This window comes from Ambystoma mexicanum, chromosome 5p (genome assembly GCF_040938575.1).
Source record: "Ambystoma mexicanum isolate Mex_15411 chromosome 5p, UKY_AmexF1_1, whole genome shotgun sequence".
In the NCBI taxonomy this organism is placed as follows: Eukaryota; Metazoa; Chordata; class Amphibia; order Caudata; family Ambystomatidae; genus Ambystoma; species Ambystoma mexicanum.
The window spans coordinates 1360728120-1360753063 of NC_090930.1; the positions used below are offsets into that span (position 1 = coordinate 1360728120).

General features: G+C 43.4%; 1 protein-coding gene across 1 annotated transcript in view; it reads right to left on the reverse strand.

Moving 5' to 3' along the window:
* DNAH5 (dynein axonemal heavy chain 5) overlaps nt 1-24944 on the reverse strand; it is a 4235244-nt gene that overhangs the window by 834158 nt on the left and 3376142 nt on the right. The window contains exon 60 of the mRNA XM_069613779.1: nt 21424-21603. Coding sequence (XP_069469880.1) covers nt 21424-21603 — 180 coding nt within the window. The remainder of the gene's footprint in view (nt 1-21423; nt 21604-24944) is intronic.

Here is a 24944-nt window from a genome sequence, read left to right on the forward strand (position 1 = left end):
ATTCAAAGCTCAACCCCTTCAAGACTGAATACATTCTGATGACCAACTATACCGAACACCCTGTCTCTCTGCTATGAACTTTGAGGGCTGCACACCCCAGCAGATCACCCACGCAAAGTCTCTTGGGTCCAACATCCACACACACTTCCCTTTCAAACAGCACATAGCAAGAAAGTTCCCAACGTGTTGGGGCCAAAGTTCTTACCTGTGGGAAATCAAGCACTTCATCCCAGAAAACAACTTCAGATTTGCTGTCCAAGCCTTGGTGCTCTGCCTCCTTGATGGTGGCAATGCCCTTTTCGAAGGCCTTCTAGAGACTACCCTGGCACCACTGAGATATGTCCTACTCATCAAAGTACTCTGCAACTATGACCATATCACCCCAACCCTCATTCAACTGCACTGGCTCCCACTTCAAGCACATATCTTCAAATCCTCCTGCATCATCTACAAGGTTATCACCCTGAAGTCCCCAAGCTACATCACTGAGAAACTCAACATATCCAGAAGCCTACGATTCACCAGAAATAAATACATGTGCAGGAAGGAGCTCCATACCCTCCTCTTCAAGGAATGGCTCCTACCTAATACTAGGTCCACACACTATCCGCTCACCACATATCATGAAACTGGGTGATCTGCATCCACCTCCTTCCAGCCAATTTGCTTGTAGATCACTTGCTTCCAAATTGCCTGCCCTAGCCCACAAACATTGTGTCCAAATATATATTTTTATTCCAGGGCTGATTTGCCTAATATTCTGGTCATTACTGATTTCTAGATTGGCTATAGATACATGTTTGTTAGGGTTAGTTTAGCTGCTTTGCATTCAGGCTTGGATTTAGGGAAGACAATTTTGTTTTGGAGAACAAAGCATCTTAATATAATAACGGGGCACACTAGCATGAGATTATAAAATTGAAGTAGACACTGAATCAGCAAATTAACTTCACTTGGCATTAGCAATCCACTTAAGGTAAAACCATTAATTTTCTGAGCAGCATCATTTGGAACAAGCATTGGCAATGCCAACAGTTTGGGTTTTTCTGTAGGCATGCAAAAAGCACTTGCAAGGCACTGCCATAGTGATATTAACTGGACATAGATGGTAGCAGGTGCAAAACGGAGCAAGTACCTGGGCTTCTAATAGCAGTGCCTGGCAAATGCCTAATACTAATACACAAGCCAAAACTGTTGGCCTTGCCACTGCTTGTTTTTTGCAGGACTTCAGTGGAGGACATGCATATTACTTATAATGGGAGTGGCTGAAGGCAGACCTAGTTTAGACATATTTATTACACCAGTAGTGTGTTTACTTCTCTTATTAAGTCCTTACTTCTCAGAAGAAAGCTTTGAGAAAACACTGACAGGCATTTCCAGCACGTAAGTTTGATGATAAGGCTTGATTAAATTGAGCCCAACAAGTTCCCATGAGAAGGTGTTTTGGGCAGGGAGAGGCAGGAACTGGATGGGAATAGACATGGGGATTAGCATGGCCATGGGCAGTCAATGGGTGGGAAAATAACCAAACAACACCTTCAAGCTATGTGTCGCTCCTCCTATGGTATTTCTCCCTAGCTGTAATCTAATGCAATAGTTTCGGCTTATAGATGGTTCTGCTACCTAATACCCCAAACTAACAATTATTTTCTTGGGAATAAAGCGAAGGAAATAACCTCAAATTCCACTGTGAGGGATACACAACTCTACTCAAGATTTTTCTTATATGTAAACTATGGTTTTCACAGATCAAGATGCGTATTCATTCCTGGACATCTGCGAGTCACATTGTACACCATGCTCACAAACCCAGATATAAATGACCCCTGTGAAAACTTGGAAAATTAGTTTATACTTGGCTACTGTCAGAGTTTTCCTTACAAGCCACGTCCCACTTTTCTTTTTTAAACAGGGGTCCCTCAAAACATTTGGAATTGATATCTGGTATTTAGTGAATTATTGGGACATACATATAAATACACTGGGATTATTATACTCACTTTTGGTTTCTCTTTTCAAAGGCACAATACAGGTAGGTTGTTTTGTTTTGTTGTGGCCAATGAGGCCAAAAATAGAGAAAAATGTGCAATAATTGATCTTAGGTAATAGTGTAATAATTTGTATTAGAGAAAATTGTGATTGTATCTTTAGTGATGCTTTTACTGAGAGTAAATAAATTGATATTTTTGATTAAAAAAATTGCCTGGAATTAGTATGTTGTGATATAATGAACTAAAAAGCATACATATATGAGTCAGTAACAAGGTACTGGAGAAGCAAGGGACCCTTTAAGCATTAGTGTGGTATATTCTTGGTCTTTCATGTGTTGAGGGTTGTCTTAAAGAGGTCCTGAAAAAAATATTCCCTCTAGTCTCTCTAAGTGTTGGTTACTAGACAGGTAGGGACATCAACAGCCCCAGGCCATTAGACTGGCTAGCTATTCCTTTCAGTCTGTCATCTGAACCAAAATATATTTCAAGCAATCTGGTTGTATCTCGAGAAAGGCTTTTGCATTTTGCAGGTATATCCATGTGGGTCCCCAATCTTCTCTTTTCCTGTCAGACAAGTTCTCCTCTTCCTCTTTTGCATTTCCCAAGAAATCTCTTCCTAAGCGTTTGACTTCATATACTCAACAAACTCCACCAATGCAGCATCATTTGGCACAGCAATATTAGATTGAACGTAGCATCTCATAGGTCCCCTTAAGATACACCCTATAATCCTCCATTTTGCTTTGATTGGCCTAAGTTGTTTTGCATGTCATAATGAGATGTATGTCATTGTGTGTTAGCCATTCCCTTTAAGTTATGATAAAAAGGGACTGAAGTAAGTGTTTTCAAAACCAAGTTGAAGCTTGGAGCTTCCTAGGGATAGCCTGTTATGACCAGAGGTGTATCCCAAATGTTCTACCATTGCTGCCAATTTAACAGACAAGCTTAAGAACGTCTGTGATAAGCCCATCCTTAAGACGCCAGATATTTGCATGGAGATCATTCTCCAAACTGATGCATATAAAATTGGCCTAGGCGCCATAATGAACCAGTTGCACGAAGGCCAAGAATACCCAGTTTTGTAAACTAGCAGGAAAGTATTCTCCTGGGAACAAAATTATGCAACTATGGAATTGGAGGCTCTGGCTATTAATTGGGCCATTACAAGTTTAGTGTATTGGAAGGATATTTCGACTCATTACCAACCATTCACCCTTGACAAGGATGTATTTGCGGAAACACACCAATGCAGGCGTAATGAGGTGGTTTTTCGATCTACAGCCTTTCTGTTTCACAACAGAGCATAAAAAGGGCAAAGAGCACGACAATGTAGACTTTCTCTGCCGCCATCCGCTTGGCTGGCTAGAGGAGGTCTAGAAGTCAACACTGAAGGTACGTGATGAATCCAGGGAATACATACCCTTTCCCCAAGCAGGGAGCCACCTCCTTTAGGATGTGAGCCTGCTAAACTTAACACCCAATAAGGGACAGGGCAAGCAGTATCCCAGATAGGGTGCTCCCTCCCTTTAGGGAACAGAAAATCCCAAGAAAGGGATATGTTAACCTCCCTTATCTCAAGAGCCCAATATCTTTGTTGGCTTTATGGGAGTTAAACTGTATGATAACTTAAAACATCCTGTGCCAATAGCTGGCATGGTTTTTGGCCCCTTGGACTCACCATACTCTCCTGGAATGGGAGAACAATGGACAATCATACCTGTTGCTAGGGTTAGCGAAAACAACCGCTAGATCGTCCCACTGATTTGCTAACCATTCCTGCATTGGGCGCATGTGCAATAGTGCACGTGGGACTAGATAAATGCATGAAGCCATCATCCCTAGCAGGTGCATTGCTTTGGGTACAGTTATTTGGTGACCAGCAAGATAATGAGGTATTTGCAGCAGTATGTTTTGAACTCTTTTGGTTGAAGGGAAGACTAGCCCCTCTCTTGTCTATATGATAGCTTCTAGGAACTGTTTGTTTTGGCTTGGAACGAGGCTTGATTTTTTCTCGTTGATTGAAAACCCCAATTGGAACAGAAGGTTGATTGTTCTGTGGGTATTCTGCTTGCGCATTTGAAGGGATTTCCCTGTTATCCGCCAGTTGTCCAGATAAGGGTAGACTGGGATAGATTATCTGCGTAAGTGCACCGCCTCTACCGCCAACACCTTGGTGAATACCCTTGGAGCTTAGGCTATGTTGAAGGGGAGCACTTTTAATTGAAAGTGTTGATTTACTATTTGGTAGCGCAAGAATTTTCTGTGCACTGGGAACATTGAAATATGAAAGTATGATTACTACTTGTCATGCAGAACTTTTGTGGCTTGACAAATGTGTTTGCAGGACGCAGGTCTAAGACAGGGTGCTTTGTAAGGTCTTTCTTTGGCACAAGGAAGTACGTTGAATAGATACCCTTGTTTACCTGGTTTGCCAGGACGATATCTATAGCGTCCTTTTCCAGCAGTGCTTTGACCTCTTGCAGCAGAATGCATTGCTCCTCCTGCGTTGTTTGTCTCTCTCTTGGCGGATGGTTGGATGGTTTCTGTATGAGTTCTGTGCAATAGCCTCCCGCCACAGTAGAAAGTACCCACTTGTCTGACGAGATCCCCTCCCATGCGTGGGTAAATTGACAGATGCATCCTCCTACTTGAAAGGCATGGGGGGTTTCTGGAGCGGGTGGTCATTGCTTTGGGGGTGGAGCTTCTGGTTGAGGAGGCTCTGCCTCTACTCCTAGACCTTCTGTGCCCCATTTGAAAATGTTGCTGGGAGGACTGCCCCTGCGAGGAACCCCAAGATGAAGATTGTCCACTCGGATTGTAGTTATGGGACCGTTGGGAATGTTGTCCTCAAAATTGGATTGTATTATACACGCCTCTTTGCACAACCCGTTTGTTAGTAAGCTGTCCCAGGGATTTAAGGGTGTCATACTCTTCTTTAGTACTTTCAGTGCGTCCTCGACTGCTTTTCAAATAAGGCATTTGGTTCGATAGGCATATTCAGTAGGGTGGCTTGAGTTTCCAGCTTAAAACCGAATTGTTCCAACCATGCATGGTGCATAAAAAGAGTACCCTCTGCTACTATACAGCCTGCATTATCTGCTGAGTCCAGATTATTTTTAACAATGCAGTTGGCCACCTGCTTACCCTCAGCCACTGTTTTTAAAAGCTGTATTTTAAGGGGCTCTGGGACGCAGTCAATTTGTTGCATGATCTCGTCCCATTTATGGCAGTTTTAACTTGCCAAGAGCATGATGTTATTAGCTATTCTTACTTGGTATGCAGTCGAGGAAGCTACTTTTCTGCCCAGTGTATACAACATTTTGCTCTCCTTGTCAGGAGGGTCTTCAGCAGATGCTTAGGGCGTGCCTGCCCTTTTTCTTGTGGTAGTTACGACGGGAGAGTCAGGTTTTAAAACCTGAACATCTTTTCAATACAGGGGTTAACTGCCCTTGTAAGGTTGGGGGTAAGTAGAGAAGGCAGAATGCACCTCTGGATGGACTGCAGCAATGGTATAAACGGTGCTGCAGACCTCTTAACCCCAATGACGTCCTCCACAAAATCTTTGTCGACTTCTGCTTCCTGAATATCAATCTTGAAATGTTCGGCAGCCTTTAGGAGGAGCTCATTATACTGCAGTTGATTATCCAGACGGGAGTCAGCCACGGGTTGATCACGATGATCCAGATATTGTATGATGTAGGCGCCATTGTCATCATAATACTGGTCTGTGTCATATAGGTCCCCTCGTCTGCTATTGAACCAGGATCTTGAGAGCCCAAAGTGTCAATGAAGTAGAGGTCTTGGGACATGTCATGCAAAGTATTTTGCTGGGCAGTGTCTAGTTGTGGTCTTTTGGCAGTAGGTTGGTCTTTAGCTGCCTCCTCTTGTGAAGGCCCTGGGAGGTTGGACAGTTGATCAGGGTGATGATCAAAGAAGTCAACAACTCGATCTAAGTAGTCCTAGAGCACTCCTATTTCACTCGATGATTTTCAATCTTTAGAATCTCTAGTAGTACGGTAAGGGGGTGCCGGGGAGACAAAGCAACCCTGACACTGGGCTGTGTTACTGAGCTAAAATACAACAGATGTCCACAACCTTGTGGATCTCTCCCGTCCCCTGCACACCCAATAATTATTGTAAACACAACCAAAAATTAACATGTCTTTGTAGGTTCAAATCGTATTACAAAAATTAAATTTCAAAAGTTAAATTTCAGAAATTAGTGTAGAACACTCTTGTGATGTATTTCATAGACCAATTTATGGTAAAAAGGAATGTTCTGTTCTAGTTTTCATTAACATTCAACCAAAGTGCATTTCATATTCAGTGCCAACTTTTGTGCTTTGTCTTGTTTTAACATAACATGGATAAACAAATACAAATCATTGATATCATATAATTTTTCTTTCCTTCAATAATACTTCTTATTGAACATCCGATATTAGATTTGTGTTACAGTTACTAGCCACACATGCCTAACACATCACAGAAGCTTGCAGAAGTGTCCAACGCACATCATATGGCCAATCATCCCGGTGGGGTAGTCGCCCAGCTCTTACTATATCAACATGGCATCACTTGAGGGCATAACATTCTAGTCCCTCAACCTTAATTTCCTATATAAGCGTTCAATGCTGGCAAGGGAATTCAGACTTTTAAAGTCTGATGTAGTGTTGTATCCTCCCCCGCTTCTTGTTTCTCTTCCAGTCTCACCCCGTGACAGTAGCGTTTCACATGGAAATCAAGTGATCTCTCCTAGCATACCTGTGGGTGAATCTGAAACCTGGGGTCCCCTACTCAACTATGATCCTACCGAAAGATAGGTGGGTATGGGATACCCTTAGCTCTATGAGTACTTTAGGGCGTCTCAACTCTGCATCCTGGCAGACCATCTGTGGGAAACTCCAGAGAAACAATGGGTGGCCCTGGAAAACAATCTATTCTCTCCGGTCACTCTGGGCAAGTGGCTATGGTGCCCCTTCCAATCCTTACCACGTAGAATTAGGGAGCACCCAATACTGTCCGAGTTATGGCCCTACTGGCGTCCCACCCAAAGCATGAAAGGAGTCACGTCCTGGCCTTCTCCCTTCAGCTGTATCTGGGCTCCCCCCATTTGAGACAAACTGGCTGGAGTCCATCGTTTTCAACCCCAATACGACAATGGTCTGATGAGAGCGGGGCAGATGTGGAGGGAGGTCACCTACATTTCCAAAGCAGAGCTGTAGGAAGCACGACACAAGACTACAATAGCCCTGTTGCTCTACTTACAGCTGAGGAGTGTCCTGCATGATCCGTGCTGGGTCGAGTCCTTGCGAAGGCCTCTTACGGCATTAAAACGAATGCTGAGTGAGCGTCGGGGCACGAAAGGAATGATAGCCAAATGGAACCCACCACCCAGGCTTAATGGGAAGAAGAGTTGGAATTACATGATCAACCAGAGACATGGGCAGTGTGGAACTCAACCATATGCATGCAATACAAATGACATAATGGGAGGCTTTTAATGAGGTGGCACCTAACCCCAAACAGGCTCTCAAAAAGGTTCTGAGGGGTAACGCCATTATGTTGGAGGGGTTGTGGAGAGACAAGAGACTACTGGCACCAATGGTGGGGATGTGTGAAGGCACCAGCTTTCTGGAAAGAAGTCCTGGGGTGTATTCACAAGATAGATGGGATCTCCAGAGCATTCTCACCGCTGCTTGTCTTGTTTGGGATAGAGCATACCAGGATGACTCTTATGTAGTTTTATCTCACATGCCCAGGAAATTGGTGCTAGCAGCGAGAGTGTGCCTCACAGTCAAATGGAAGAGTAAGTAATTGCCAACAAAAGGATAGTGGCTGTCGAAAGCACACTCGATTTATCAAATGGAAGGCATCACGGCTGCCCTGCTAGAATCTCATTCCCACATAGACATGATTTGGCTCCCATTCTTGGAATACCACACAGCATACAAGGAAGTGACAAAAGGGGCTGGCCTAGGCTGAATGGGAAAGCACTGAAATACAGAATAGCTATCCGGGGACCCAGGAGATCTTTGAAGCACAACCCTCACCGGGCAAGGAGGAAAGGACCTAAAAATGCGACTCTGGTCACAAAGCAAGCCTTCATAGCAGGAAGATTAATGCTTAGTGTAATTAAGGAAATCATCAACTGGACACATACTGCTCAACATCCTACCCTGATGCATGGGGGTAGGGGGGAGCGAAGGGGGAAGTGGGGATACACATGTTAGCGTTTTTTTCTTGTTCTTTCCTCAATGCTACTTAGCCGAAAAACACACAGACCACGCGTGCCCCACACATAGACATCTCATGGTGTGCTCTCTGCCAGGTTTCAGTGACCATTATTGAGGAAAGGATGACAAGGGCAATGGGAGAGTGAACACCACTCATCCGAGGGCCTCTGGGAACTTCATTGTAATGTTTTTCATGGTCACTGTTTTTGGTAACACTATCGGGAAAATTCTGTTTCTCTTTGTCTATTGTAAACTCAATAAAGCATGGTTTAAACAAAAAAAATAATAATTGGGGATTTAGAGTGTTGGGGCGTCAAAGATGTTTAGTTTTACGATGCTTTGGACTTGAGGAGAGTGTCTGGGACATGTTTCTTAATAAGTTCCCTCATTTTAGAGTTATTGGAAAGGGCCGTCGAAGCGTCTTTCAATGCACGTTCGCCGGTACCTGAGGGTTTGTCCGGTTTATTCACGGTGCCAGGAACAGACTTCGGCGTCTGTTTTGGTGGCCTGTTATGTGGCGAACGCGATGGCCCGGAGGACAGGGATTTTTCAGACCTTCCTTTCGACACCAGATGTGGCTTAACGGTAGACGAAATGAGAACAAAGTATATGGTGGGAGGCACAACAGTGTCACAAAGTGTATATTTAGGTTATTTCGCAAGGATTTGGTTATAATGCTTCAGGGAGTTCATATACAGCTTCAGGTGCAGCAGGGAGAATCTCAAGGCCACTCGAGATTCAAAAAACGAAACACCAAACACACACCAGCCGTTGCCAGCTGATTACCCTATGCTGCACTCCTAATGGGACATAAGTCCCTGTGGTTATTTTTAGTGTCTCGTGAACACAATCCCACTCCAGCCAGGAGAAGTTTTGAGTCATGAGAGACCACAATCTAAATTTAGATATAATGCAACCAGCATTCGCTGTCTTCATAAACTATTCATATGATCAACAAGATATGCAGAACATCTGTCTATCTGCTCGTCTACAGAGAAGCACCACAAAGCTGGGACAGAAGAGTTTTATAAACAGATACAGTGTTTTATATATGGGTTAGTCAATTTAACCAAAAATACATTCAAATTAACAACCACACCATTAATTAATAGTGTCGAAGTCATTAACAACAAAAGTAGCAGTACATTGACAATATTCTGAGGCAATGACAGTATTCCGGGTTGAATCACAGTCCTCAAAAGCACCCAAATGTACTCAGAAGATTATTCATGAAGTAACACATTAAATTAAACAGGGAATTCATATGTGGCTAAGTACTACAAAGTAACCACATTGGCTCGATTGTCCATCTGGGCAGTATAATTCTTTCTGCTCAGAGTCTCCTAAAACACAACCATGTGTGCCGACGCGTTTCGGATTACGCAACAATCCTTCTTCAGGGCGAGGTGTGTAATAGTTTCAAAATTGTTCATTAATTCCTACAAAAGGAAAGGATAACCTAATTATTCCTCTATGCCAACCGAGAGATTTCATTAGTAACTCTCAAGGAAAAAGTGAAACTAACCTCATTCCTGTGTATGTAGCAAAAACCGGAGTCAACCCGGAAGGAAGAAAAGTGCCTCTCCCCGGGTGAAATGAATGGTGATGAGCTAGGTTTTCCAGTGGGCAATGGCTAAAGGCAAGAAGAGATCAGATGTGTGTCCTTAATGTGTTATCGAAATTGTCACCCTGCACTTGTAACAACATTCAGGTAAGTAAAATAAAGGAAAAACTATATCCCTTGCCCTTGGGAGAGCCTATCGAAATGACCCGAATTAATCATGCTACTTGGTGTTTTAATAATGTAAACTGTACTTTGAGCGTCAAAACGAGCATACACCGTGGTGCAGTCCATGTCTGGCTATACACACTACATTCCTCCCCAGTTGTTATACTGTGATTAAGCCAGTACCCCAATAGGGATACAGCCCTTACGTGGGTTGAAGATTACAAGCAGACATAAACTTAAAGGCTAACACAGGCTCTCCTGTGTCAGTGTGCTGAAACGACACCCGTACTGGTTGAAAATTACATATACACAAGAGCATGTTGGCGCGCAGAAGCCCTCTCTAGTGGTCCAATTCCGTAGTGCCCGTCATACTGAGCACAGGGCTATAACAACTAAGGGTATCTCGTTAAAGACACTCACCACTCAGAGATACGCAACTTCCAGTTCAACCGAGCAGCCCATCGCTAAAGACGCTCTGCTCGTGACTGTTCTATTTACATGGTCATCATGGAGGCGGCGCGCATGCGTGCCTCGGCTCCAGACTTCCATCTTAGTGTGGGATTCGGCAACCGCAGTGCAAGACTCGCGGAACGCCCGTACCACATGCCTCCGCTCATTATTCTGCCCTAATCATGTCCAGGTGTGAGCAGAAATCCCATTCATTGTGGAGATAAGATCTAAATGGCATGACTTGTGGCACGTCAGTATGCGAGTGTCCAACGGTGGACAGTAGGCTAAGTGTTACACCTCAGTGTTATCACAAGTATATTTACAGCCGGTCCTTAAGGGAGTACAAGCTGGGAAACTGAAGGTGTCGCTATACCTATGCGTAAAGCAGTGTTTATAAAGGTGAAAACCACCCTGAACGATTCAATATGGAAGGAACTGGAGAGGGGAGGGAGTGGGGGGGGAGGAGGGATGTGGGGGGGGCATCGTGACAGTGAATACCCCGAGGTGCCCCCACCTATCACTGTCATTTCAGATGAAATAATCAAGGATTAAATACTTTAAGGCGGGAGAAGGGGCAAATAGCAGTGATATACTGCTCTATGCCCCAAGCTCCTGCAAGGTAGTCAGCGTGGCCATAAGGTGAATATGCTGTGATCCGGGTATCCAGTCACTCCCATCACCTTAAGGGACACCCCATGAGTGTAGTAAAGTAATTAAAACTCACACCAAGTCTCCTTTTATATTGGCATGTCTCAGGCAAAGAACCCTTCCAAGCATGTTCAGTTTGTCCTGCGGTGTCAATACCGCTCACATTCTAATTAGTCAGTCTACTGACTATCTGTTACCAGGCTCAACAGCGAACTCCCGGTGCCTCTGCCGTTCACAATCTGGAAAACCACCACAAATATCACCGATAAACAGTTTGTAGATAGATCTTTACACACCCAAACTCATAAATTCAATCCACAATCGGAAATTATGTTTAAGATCTGGCCTCAAAAATAATGCAGAGAGTGCATAGAGGCAAGAGGCACATTCATTAACAGGCACATCCTTGCCAACTATTATTGACAGTCTATACGCAACTTAACACAAATGACTAAAAGCACAAAAGAAAACCTTAAAGAAAACACATGAGATTGAATTCACAATTCATTCCTCTTGGGCTCAAACAGTCCAAAAGATCAATCCAAGCAATCTCCCTCTGGAGTAATCTCTTATGGACATCTTCCCCTCTTGGTCCCACTCTAACTTGTTCTAAGATCATACACTTAAGCTGGGCAATACTATGTTTTGCCTCTAGGAAGTGCATTGATACTGGGGATCTGAGGCTTTTTGTCCGAATATTGGACTTGTGCTCGGTCCAGCATGATTTTGCTTTTCTCATGGTGATCCCAACATAATAGAAACCACAAGGACATTTCAGGGCATAGACCACATTTGAGGAAACACAGGTACATGAATGTTTCAATGTGATGGGTTTCCCTGTGTATGGGTGTGAAATTGTGTTGCCTGGAAGGATATTACTGCAATGCTGGCAGTTATGACAGGGTTGAGTTCCCTTTTATTGAGTCTGAGCCTCTTGAGACGATGATAGGTCCGCTCTGACCAAACTGTTCCTTAGGGCACTGCTATTCCTGTAACCTTCCTTTCGACACCACATGTGGCTTAATGGTAGACGAAGCAGTCGACTGTCGGCCATGGGGGTTGTGCTTTGTGTGATGTACAGTGTGGGTGCTTGAGCCACCGGGTGTCGGCTCCGTAGCAGAACAGCCAGCCAACCTAGTGGAGTCGGGGGCTTGCACGTGGGAAACCAGTGGGCCCCGATCGCCCTCGGCATCATTTAGGATGCTGACGGTGACATCGCTGGACGCGCCCTCCACGACCATAGCAGCATCGGCCTGCCTGGCGTGATGGGCCCTTTATTGTTTTGGGCCGAAAAAGTTTGCAGAACTTGCAATGCTTGGGTGGTCCCTGGGAGGCAGATGTTACACACCCTTTGTGAGTCCTTCCAGGGAGACTTCCTGTTACAGGAAGGACAACATTTAAATGGTGTGTTTTCCATAGTATGGAAAAATGTTAGCCAGGCGATGGAAAAGGAAGAATAGGGAAATAGGCATTCTTTAAAGTAATGAATTTATTACCTCCCCCACTCTCCCTACTGTAAAGGGCAGAGGCTCATTGAGGCCTAAGTAGGCTGCAGTTAAAGTTCGTCGAGAAGGTCCAAATAGTCATTGTCGACGAACAATCTGTCCTTCAAGCCTTCGCTGAAGGTCTTACTGTTGTACGGCCGTCGAAAGGATAGGAAGAAAGCTAACATTTAAAATGTGCATGATCAAAGGCGTTAGCCAGAAAAGAAGGAACTCTGCAACTTGTGTACGACTATAATGGTGGAAAAAAACTATCTGAAGGACCATGGGTACATTACTGACACACCCTGTCGACGTCCCTTTTTTGGAGTTTTGAAAAGAAGCAATGTAATACTTTGCACCTACGACCAGATGTCGGCCTTTGCATAGCATGTGATCTAAGCATAGCCACAAGTATATATATATTATACTGTAACTCTGCAACTTACCTTTTGTACTCCTTCTTTATCAGTACATTACAGTTATTATCTATGTAGTTTAGCTACCTTGAAAGGTACAGTGAGTTATACCTAGCTCACAGTTTAGGCAAAGTTTACTGTACTCAAGTTCATTACGTCCCATCCCCGACCCTTACTCCTTAACTCACGTTTTTCCATGCATTCTTCTATACAAACCCAACTCTTGGCGCCGACACATCTGTCAGCTGTCATGAGAAAAGCAGGAAGCAAAATGAGTGGGCACCACTGGAAAATTCATCTACTTGTGAAGGGTATACCAAATCTCAAAAAGGTATCAGTCTTTTCAGAAGTAGTCCTTTGTGCAGGAGCAGGCTGTAAAAGGTTTGGAGACACGCAAGCCAACAATAACAACTGAAGCAAGAGACCAGGTGAAATACCCAGTCATACAGCCGCTCTCCGAGATCCCAATCTGGGTTATAATTAATTTCAGATCATATAGGCATTCAGTATCAATTTGTAAAAGTAATGTTCAAAAAGACTCAGAAGATGTAGTTATGTTTCAACGATGATTTTATCTGTCAAACCATAGTTTTATGAAAAAGTAAATGGTTGTCACTAATAACGTTTTTAGTGAGGAAGAATTTGCCACAATATCTCAATAATCAGACTAAGTTATGCCAATGCATTTCGGAGTAGATATTCCTTCATCAGGGCAAGTCTAAACAGCATAAACATCATATGTACATTCACTTGATTAAAACAAACAGTGCAAAATCCAAATTTCACATATAACACCAAAAATGTAAAGTACATACCAATAAGTTGTGTTTGTAGAAGCAAAAGGTGGACCGAATCAAAAAAACAGAAGAAAAGGAAAACCAATCAGTATTTAAAGGTAAGCGCTATCTAAATGTAGCTATGTATAAAGTAAATAGTCAATTACCTGAGATTGGTAAGTCAAACGTAGCAAATTGAATTAGGGCTATCATAGTCAAATAAACGAACTGCCCCGCCAAGCTCAGTGAAGTACGTGTCACTGAAAAGCAGTATCTGTAAGCAGGAGGTCGTGTTAGTTACTTTCAAGAAGCGTTCCAGGTTAGAAGCGTTGTTAAACGCGTTGTTAGCAGAACGTGTATATATAAAGCTTACCGTCACGGAGAACGGAGTGGAGCTGTTCTCTCTGGGTCTGCTGGTAGCAGACTGACCTCGCCGCATCGGAGCGTTGCTAGGCAACGTTGTGATATACGACACGTGATCGCGGCCCCTCTAGAAGGGCGCGCGTTATGTGTCGAGGCTGCAATCAAGCCAGTGGGCTTGAGTAAGGTTGAAATAAATATTTACTGGACCTAATGGGCTCATTACAGGAAAACTAGACATTTAGAAATAGAAATTCACAGAGCGAAAAAATCATAGAAAGTGAAGAAATCCTCAAAACGAACCCTTGGCTATACGATCACCGTAATTTGTCAAATTGTCAAAACATCACCAATGTAATGGATTGAAATCCCTAATTAGATACATAACAATTTCAAACATTTTCATCACTCATAGGTATACATCAATGCTGCCAGTGGTGTCGTCCGGAAGGGCGGCACCTTGGGTCCTGGACGGAGGTCCAGGAAATGCAGCATTTGTAACAGTAATACATAGTGTTGTTGTATAGCCATTTGTACATATAATGCCAGAGTGTACCACCACGATTTTAAGTTATCATCCTCAAACATATCATTTGGGTCATGGTCCCACTTGCGCCTAAATCTTAATTCAAACAACTAGGTCCAAACAGAGAGAGTAACATGTAATTAAGGAAAACAACATGCAATTAAAGAAAACAATGATAATTAATCTCCTCGTTTAGTCCATTTGGGACTAAACTGCCAAGTTTGTCTATCCAGAAGGTCTCTCTGCGATTCAGGCGTTGGCATAAATCTTCATGAGGGTTGTTTTTTGTTAGTACCTCCAGAATCACAAATCTTATCTGTGTCACATTATGTCCATTGGCCACCCAATGTCGTGCCACAGCTGAGTTGGTATTTGCATTTCAGATACAGGACCGATGTTCACCCCATCTAATTTTGGCTGTTCTTGTCGACTGTCCGACATAGAATTTACCACATGGGCATTTAATACCATAAATAATATTGCTGCTGTCACATGTGCCAAAAGTCTTGAGCAGAATCCTTTTCCCTGTTCTGGGATGATTAATGGTGTTGCCTTTAATAACAAAGTCACAATTCACACAATGGAGGCAAGGAAATGTTCCAGTGCGTTGAGTTGCGGGTCCCTTCGGTGTAGGTTTGGTTTGCACCAGTTCATCTCTCAAGTTTCTACTGCGTTGGTACGCGAATATTGGTGTTTCACTAAACAGATTCTGTAGCCTGGTGTCGTTTTTAAAGATCTCCCAGTGTTTCATGATGGTTTTCTTGATTTTGTTGCTTTGAATGGAAAATTTGGATACGTATACCGGTGATTTGAGTTCTCTTTTCTTTTTGGTGTCCTGTGTAGATAATAGGGTCTCTCGTGACACGGCATTGACTTTGTCAGACGCAATCTCAAGTTCATTTTGTTTATAGCCACGGGCCAGAAATTTCTCTTTCATCTGCATCTGTTGCATTTTACAATCTTCAGGGTCACTCACTATTTTCTTAACCCGGCAATGTATAGAAATTAGGGATCCTAGGGTGACTTTTGAAGAGGAACCTCTGTGTATGCTCATTTATCCATTCTAATTCGAGTGCTTTAGCCAGAAGACTTTCCAAGTTTTGTTTGATAGAAAGAGTCGGGTCGTGATCCAGAGTGGCATATGTGGTGCGATCTTCGAGTTGTCTGGTACACTCGGCATCATAGTCTGTCGTGTTTTGGGTGACTAGGGCTCCCCCTTTGTCAGCTGGACGTATGGTAATGTTTTTGTCACTGAACAGATTCCTAATTAATCTCATCTCGTGTGGTTTGAGATTCCTATGTTGCGGGGTTTTATAACTGATGCGTTCAAGATCGCGAGTTACCAGTTTCTGAAAGATTTCAATGGATGGTACTATGATTGGTGGAACAAATCCACTTTTAGTTCTGAATTCCTGGTAGTCTGGAATCTTGACTGGACTGTCTTGAGTTTCCAACTCTTCAAAGAAGACTTTAAGTTTGAGTTTGCAAATAAATTTGTACAGTTCAATCTTTGTGTCGAACAAGGTGGTTCGGTACGTTGGTACGAAACTGAGACCTTTCTGAAGAATCTCTGTCTCTGACTTGTTTAATCTCCTTTCTGATATGTTGATAACTAGATTTTCTTCTGCTGCAATCTGGTCTGTGGTTTGTTTTTTATGTTTCCTCCTCCGCCTGCGGGGGCCACCATGGCACCCTCATACGCCAACAGTTTTATGCACAAGTTTGAGACTGACCATGTATTGAATAAACAAGAATGGAACAAAGATATTTGGCTATGGACACGATACATGGATGATATCTTTGGAATTTGGAAGGGGACCAGAGAATCTTTTGAAACCTTTTTTGAATACCTCAATAACATTGACCAAAGAATCCAGTTCACCAATGAGATCTCGAATGACACCATAACTTTTCTAGATGTCCAAGTCAGAAAGCAAGCCACTTGCTACAGCACTTCACTGTTCCGGAAAGCGACGGATCGCAATAACCTCTTGCATCGCCTCAGCTTTCATCAGCCTAGTTTGCTCAGAAATTTGCCTTACAGTCAGTTGTTACGGGTTAAGAAAATAGTGAGTGACCCTGAAGATTGTAAAATGCAACAGATGGAGATGAAAGAGAAATTTCTGGCCCGTGGCTATAAACAAAATGAACTTGAGATTGCGTCTGACAAAGTCAATGCCGTGTCACGAGAGACCCTATTATCAACACAGGACACCAAAAAGAAAAGAGAACTCAAATCACCGGTATACGTATCCAAATTTTCCATTCAAAGCAACAAAATCAAGAAAACCATCATGAAACACTGGGAGATCTTTAAAAACAACACCAGGGTACAGAATCTGTTTAGTGAAACACCAATATTCGCGTACCAACGCAGTAGAAACTTGAGAGATGAACTGGTGCAAACCAAACCTACACCGAAGGGACCCACAACTCAACGCACTGGAACATTTCCTTGCCTCCATTGTGTGAATTGTAACTTTGTTATTAAAGGCAACACCATTAATCATCCCAGAACAGGGAAAAGGATTCTGCTCAAGACTTTTGGCACATGTGACAGCAGCAATATTATTTATGGTATTAAATGCCCATGTGGTAAATTCTATGTCGGACAGTCGACAAGAACAGCCAAAATTAGATGGGGTGAACATCGGTCCTGTATCCGAAATGCAAATACCAACTCAGCTGTGGCACGACATTGGGTGGCCAATGGACATAATGTGACACAGATAAGATTTGTGATTCTGGAGGTACTAACAAAAAACAACCCTCATGAAGATTTATGCCAACGCCTGAATCGCAGAGAGACCTTCTGGATAGACAAACTTGGCAGTTTAGTCCCAAATGGACTAAACAAGGAGATTAATTATCATTGTTTTCTTTAATTGCATGTTGTTTTCCTTAATTACATGTTACTCTCTCTGTTTGGACATCACTGCGAAGAGGCGTATAGCTATGAAATGGAAGAGCGCTAGAGGTCCGACCGAGGCCCTTTGGTGGGGCGACCTCAGGAGATGGATAGCTGCTGAGACAGCAGCGTGGGAAACGGCGATACACGTGCAGCGCCTCGACTCCAGCGCTGATTTGCTCAGTTGGGTGGCGCTTACGGTGCCACTACTCCACCCAGAGGCGCAGGACGGTGCCTCGGATAAAACGGACAGTCCCGGCCCGACACGAGATCCTAAAGAAGATTGAGGACTTTTCGGTGGTCTCGGTTGAAAGGGGGAGGGGGGAGGGAAGGGAGGTTTGGGGAAGTTACACTATGTTGTTCTTGGGTTATGCATATCAATTGTTTATCAATGAATCAACTGTGTCAAAACCAATAAATATAATAAAAATAAAAAATACTCTCTCTGTTTGGACCTAGTTGTTTGAATTAAGATTTAAGCGCAAGTGGGACCATGACCCAAATGATATGATTGAGGATGATAACTTAAAATCGTGGTGGTACACTCTGGCATTATATGTACAAATGGCTATACAACAACACTATGTATTACTGTTACAAATGCTGCATTTCCTGGACCTCCGTCCAGGACCCAAGGTGCCGCCCTTCCGGACGACACCACTGGCAGCATCGATGTATACCTATGAGTGATGAAAATGTTTGAAATTGTTATGTATCTAATTAGGGATTTCAATCCATTACATTGGTGATGTTTTGACAATTTGACAAGTTACGGTGATCGTATAGCCAAGGGTTCGTTTTGAGGATTTCTTCACTTTCTATGATTTTTTCGCTCTGTGAATTTCTATTTCTAAATGTCTAGTTTTCCTGTTATGAGCCCATTAGGTCCAGTAAATATTTATTTCAACCTTACTCAAGCCCACTGGCTTGATTGCAGCCTCGACACATAACGCGCGCCCTTCTAGAGGGGCCGCGATCACGTGTCGTATATCACAACGTTGCCTAGCAACGCTCCGATGCGGCGAGGTCAGTCTGCTACCAGCAGACCCAGAGAGAACAGCTCCACTCCGTTCTCCGTGACGGTAAGCTTTATATATACACGTTCTGCTAACAACGCGTTTAACAACGCTTCTAACCTGGAACGCTTCTTGAAAGTAACTAACACGACCTCCTGCTTACAGATACTGCTTTTCAGTGACACGTACTTCACTGAGCTCAGCGGGGCAGTTCGTTTATTTGACTATGATAGCCCTAATTCAATTTGCTACGTTTGACTTACCAATCTCAGGTAATTGACTATTTACTTTATACATAGCTACATTTAGATAGCGCTTACCTTTAAATACTGATTGGTTTTCCTTTTCTTCTGTTTTTTTGATTCGGTCCACCTTTTGCTTCTACAAACACAACTTATTGGTATGTACTTTACATTTTTGGTATTATATGTGAAATTTGGATTTTGCACTGTTTGTTTTAATCATGTGAATGTACATATGATGTTTATGCTGTTTAGACTTGCCCTGATGAAGGAATATCTATTCCGAAATGCGTTGGCATAACTTAGTCTGATTATTGAGCTATTGTGGCAAATTCTTCCTCACTAAAAACGTTATTAGTGACAACAATTTTACTTTTTCATAAAACTATGGTTTGACAGATAAAATCATCGTTGAAACATAACTACATCTTCTGAGTCTTTTTGAACATTACTTTTACAAATTGATACTGAATGCCTATATGATCTGAAATTAATTATAACCCAGATTTGGATCTCGGAGAGCGGCTGTATGACTGGGTATTTCACCTGGTCTCTTGCTTCAGCTGTCATGAGAAAACCAGTTCTCTCCCCAGATATAGTGTGTTGTTATTACTAACTAAGCTGCTGAAAGCCTTCATACTTCAAGGGCCTGCTTGAGCATATATCAAGTCTATTACACAAGCACACACCAACTATATCTGGTGCCAGGCCTCGTCTGGTCTAAATATTGCCATCACAGTTACATTCCAAATATTTTCTCTCATGCTCACTGATAACTAAACACAGTTAAGAAGCATGCACCCCTACTACAACTACCATATTACCTTCCCCTCATCGCACTTATTTTTACCCTAGTGAATGTGTTCATCTGATGGCTTATATATCATTGTCATAGCTTTTCCTCCAGCCCTTTTTGTTACTATTTACTGTCTGAAGTCTGACGACACCTTAGCGATGTCACAATACGCCACCTCTCGGACAAGTTTCAGATGCCATAGGACCACTACTGTGGTGATGGGTGCATCATAAATATTGGTTAACATCTCTTCTCTAAATATAAAGCAGAAAATCTGTTAGTTTGTTCCTTAAACAATTCCACACCGTTCAACCATTCTGCACCAAATTTTGCATAGTTACCAGTTAGGGCTATCTGGACATTACAGGATACATGACATTTGGACACCCCTTTCCCTGGATGCCATCCCCAACACACATATTTTAAGTGTCTCAACGCGAGGAACAAAACTCAACAGAAAACCACGTTTCAAGGAACTAGGATGCACAGTTTCCGAGATATTTGCACTGCAACGCACCGCAACGCACTGCACTGTACCACAGTGAGGTGACATGTGTGGAGAGCGCACAGAAGGTCCCATTATGATGCAGCACACCAACTCTAGCCTCCCCTCCATGTCTGCTCCGGGGTATGTCTGCCAGCCACACACGCCCAGTCTCAGTGCAGTTTACTTCAGAATGCAAAGTACATCAAGCGATAAACCATCAGGTTGCTTGGAACGGGGGCTTGGGTAGGTAGATTCAGCACGCAATCCAAGCAACCGGATTGGTTGTGTCCCCCGGCCTGGGTGCTAAACTATAATATTATATAGACACAGACATATACAAACATATAAATACACAAACACACCCCACCTTTATTTCTACTGTACAGTAAATTCTCAGGTCACAGTACTTATGAATTCGCAATTTGGGGACGTGAGGAACATGAGATGCGGGATAAACATTTCATATCAACCTTAACAAAACAATCCATCCTAGTCATGAATATTAGACTCTTCAAATGCACGCTGGCCCTCATTACAACCCAGGCGTTAACGGTGCTGTAAACGGTGGCGGCGCCGTTAAACCCTTAACGCCTGATTATGAGGTCCCTTTGCGGGTTGGAGACTTTAACGCCTGCTTTTTGCAGGTGTTAAAAACCAACCCGCAAAGGGACCTTGGTGCTAAGTACGGTGCCGCAATTTGCGGCGCCGTACTTAGCACCTTCCCCATTCCCATTGAGCCCTATGGGGCAAAAATGGAAATGGGGAAGGGCAATGGCGGCATGGGGAATTACCGCCCCGCCAACCTCGGAATGGGGTGATAATTCCCTATTCCGCCATGGCGGAGTCGGTAAGTTACCGGCATGGACCATGGTGCTATTAGTACCATGGTGCTATTAGCACCATGGTGCAACGCCAGGGTCGTAATGAGGTCCATTATCTGTTGTGTTTCTTTTTTTTTAAATGATACAATACTACACACCTACATGCCAATATAAGAGCCAATGAATCTTTGAATTGGGTACCAAAAGTATATTGATACTGAGGTATTATGAGTATTGTTCTTCACTTTATTTTTTTATTTCTTCTTTTCATTTATTAGCTTTTGTGTGACTGGTTTTAGCAATTCAATGACTATTACATTCATATTAAGTTGTTGTTCACAACGTGATTATCACTATGGTTCTTATCTATGTTCACTGACACATAAAAGACATTCAAACATACCTTGCAGTCTTAAAAAAAATAATAGGTGAGCAGTCAATTACATTTTCAAGAGTTGAAAATAATAAGCATCTTTGATTTGTGGTGTCGGCACATCCAATTAGCTTTATTAGTGAAACATGTTCACAAAAAAGTACCTTCAAGGGTAGCACTTCCTTATTGATAGAGAAAAAGGAAGCCATAGCCTTTGTCCATGAACAAAGTCCGGCTACATTTCCACACACTCGTTTTGCTGTCTCAATATTATAGTCTCCCATCTCAAAGTAAGGCAGTAAAAGTTCCACCACTTCCTCGTTGATTGAATCTTTAGGGAATTGCTGAAAACAAAAGTAAAACAACAATTATTTTCAAGTTGATACAAAAATGCATTTTCATTGTTTTGTTGTTAATAAGTATTCTCAGTGCACTCTCCATTCAAGAACGCCTTCAGTATTCACTTGATCTGGCTTAACATACACCATCTAAGTTTCGGATGTACAAAAAGGTACTTTATACATACATTACTTAAAAAACATATGTCACTTAAAAGCTCTGCAGTGAAAATTAAAATTACTCACCGTAGTGACTAGAGTACTCATAGTCCAAAGTCCCCTTTCCTCCATCTTGTGGGCGTTCCCCAACATGGGGACGGTACCTGAACCTTTGGCAGCGATTAGCCCTTGGCATGCTAGCCGAGGAAGGTGGGTGGTACATATGGAGGAAAGGGGACTATGGACTATGAGTACTCTAGTCACTACGGTGAATAACTTTAACTATTCATATGTGCCGTCCCCATTCCTCCATCCTTGTAGGTGATTCCACCGAACAAGAAACATAAGGTGGAGCTGTGATAACCTGCCTCATATCTAGGACAAAGCAAAAGGGTTCTTCAGAACCGCCTGACGAAACTCTGCATCACGCCTGGAGCTGGTGTCTAGTGAATAGTGCTTATAGAAGGCTGACGGAGTGGCCCAAGTAAAAGCCTTGCTGATGATATCCCAAGAAGCGTGCATCTGAAAGGCGATGCCCGTGGCCTTGGCTCTGACTGCAAGATCATGAATCCCCTCAGGAGCAGGTTGCCCATGGCTGTATACACCTGCCAGGAGTCTGGCCGGAGAGCACAGGGCAAATCTCATAGTATGCACTGTAGATTAGGAGAGATTCCTGAGGCAATTCAAGCATACTACAGAAACAGGGTACATACCAAGCTGACCTGAGTTCAAACAGGTATTCACAGGAACTACAGGGGCAGAAGCTGTCTGTAAGCAAAGAGACAGAGAGAAGGCAAAGACAAGCAAACACACTGGGCAACACAGATTGGTCAGAGAAAAGGGTGTACTGGAATATGATAAGGAGTCTCCATGGGTTGAGGAAAGCCCTCGGGATCGGTACCAGCAGATTATTCTTAACAACTGTCATACAGCAGAGTCATGAGTTGGGTGTGCTGAAGAGACTGTTAAACTCAGTACAAGGGTAAAACCTGAGACCATATACAGAGGCAGGTAAGACTCCAATGAACTAAGTGAAGGCAACAGAAGTATTTCCCTTATCTGACCTGAATGGGGACCAACCCAGGGGTCACATTGTAAACGGATACAGAGTGAGGCACAACAGTGGACCAAGATGTAATACAGGTGGAAAGCAGAGTTGAAAGAAGTAATGTAAGGGTGGCATAGTATAACAAGTGAAACAGACACAAAAGATACATTTGAAACACCTTTATTGTTCTCCAAAAGGGGTTTGAAGAATGCCTATCTTTCCCTACATCTAAGATGGGAGAACGCTCAACCATCAAATAATAAATAACACAGTCCTTGTCATGTCTGCCAAAATGAAGTGGCCTATACTAAATAAACCTATGGCTTGCCCTTATGCTATTACAATAAAGGGGTGCATGGAAAAAGGTGTACGTAAAGGAAAATCAGTGTTAGAAAATGAAAAATAAATGTGGCTGAGTCAGCTCTCCTCCCTACGTTGGACAACACTGAGTAAGGCGCTCTCCGTAGACAGGATGACACACTCTGGCTCAGGTTCTCATAACAAAGGCAGTTCAAAATGTGGATAGAGGCCGCCTGGACTTCCACTTTAAAGTCTCTTCCTCTAGTTTTCAAAGCACAGCTCAACAAAAAGTTCACGCTGGTATCCCTCAGTCAGGCTCTGACCGTTTAAAGTAATATTCGACCAAACGTTCACGTAGATCTCCCTCAGTCGGGCTCGGGCCCTTCAAACACAGCATTTGCAGGGGTTCCCTTCCCCAAGCTTAATTCACATCTTTGAGGGGTTTCTTCCCCTACCATATAACATTTTCAGTCTCCCTCAGTCGGGCTCGGGCCTTCACACTTCTGGTCTCTTCCTCAGTCGGGTTCAGACCTTCAAACTTTCGGTCTCCCTCAGTCAGGCTTGGACCTTCTCTTAAATGTCAAAGACCTTCGAATGTTCACAGATTTGTACATTAGACTTCTGCAGGACCACTTCGACTTTCCCTTTACTTTGTTCGATATCAAAAAGCACAAAAAGTTCAACGTACACCTTTCACTGAGACTTTTGAATGGGCTACTTCCTTTCGCTGGACCACTCAGCTACTCAGTATCACTGATTTCACAGTTTATGTTCAACACAGGTCTGCCTTCCTTCGCGTCTCATCCACACATTACAGCCTTCAATTATGCAATAGATTGCTGCAGCTTTTATCTTTGCTTTACACGCACTGGCCTTTCATGTCACTCGCCACCTCACCAGCTATGTGCATTCCATTCTTTTCTTTTAAGTTCAAATTTGTGAGTCAAGGTTACTTCCACAGGCTTGGCCTCACCTCTCCAACTCTGTCGTTCACCTGGGAGGGCTGCTGGTATCTTTTGAATGCAATGCTGGAGGCGCTGTTCTCCTTCGCTCTGTCCTCTCAGGGGTCTCCCTCAGCCGGGCTCGGACGCCTCTTCATTTGCAAAGTTTTACAGCCTTGATATGATATAGCATTTATAATGAGCATGTACACAAGTCTTTCTAGACACAAGCTTTGGACTTCATGTCCCAGAATGCACTTTTCTTATTCTGCTTCCACTTTGTCAGCTTCCCTATACAGCCTTCCAGGGTTTTGCTAGCTGCAGGAGTTGAAGGGGATACCTTGTTGGGATCAGGGTCTCGCCACCTGCCCCTCAAAGGCCTGGGCTTTCCTGTTTTGCCAAGGGGAGGAGCTCTGGAGTGGGCACTGTCAGGTAACCCCCAGCTGCCCCTGGTTTGGCTCCCTGAAGTTAGACCTCCCTCACCACACTGCAGCTTCCCCTTTACTCATAGGCCCAGCATTTAGGCAGTCTTTCTTCCTCCATTCGTTCTAGGGTCTCTCCAGCTCGAATTCTTCCCTCTCAGCCTCTGTGCGGCATCCCCAGCTCGCTCAAAGTGTGTCTGTGTGTTCCACCTTTTATACTTCCTGGGAGAGTTAACAGGTTTCAGATGGGAATGATTGTAAAGGGAGGCCTGCCCTTGCCTGGCCTCATTATTGGGACAAAATGGCGACTGCCCATAGGAGTTCCTGGTGTATTGGTTCCTATGGATAATCTTCATAGCTCCCGCTCACTTCTTCTTAGTCCCAGTGGTTTGGTAAATGGGATTTCTAGAGTGGAGGTAGGAGTGTGGGAGCTGTAGTTGTTTTTGAGAGATGGTAAAAATATTGTCAGAAGATTTT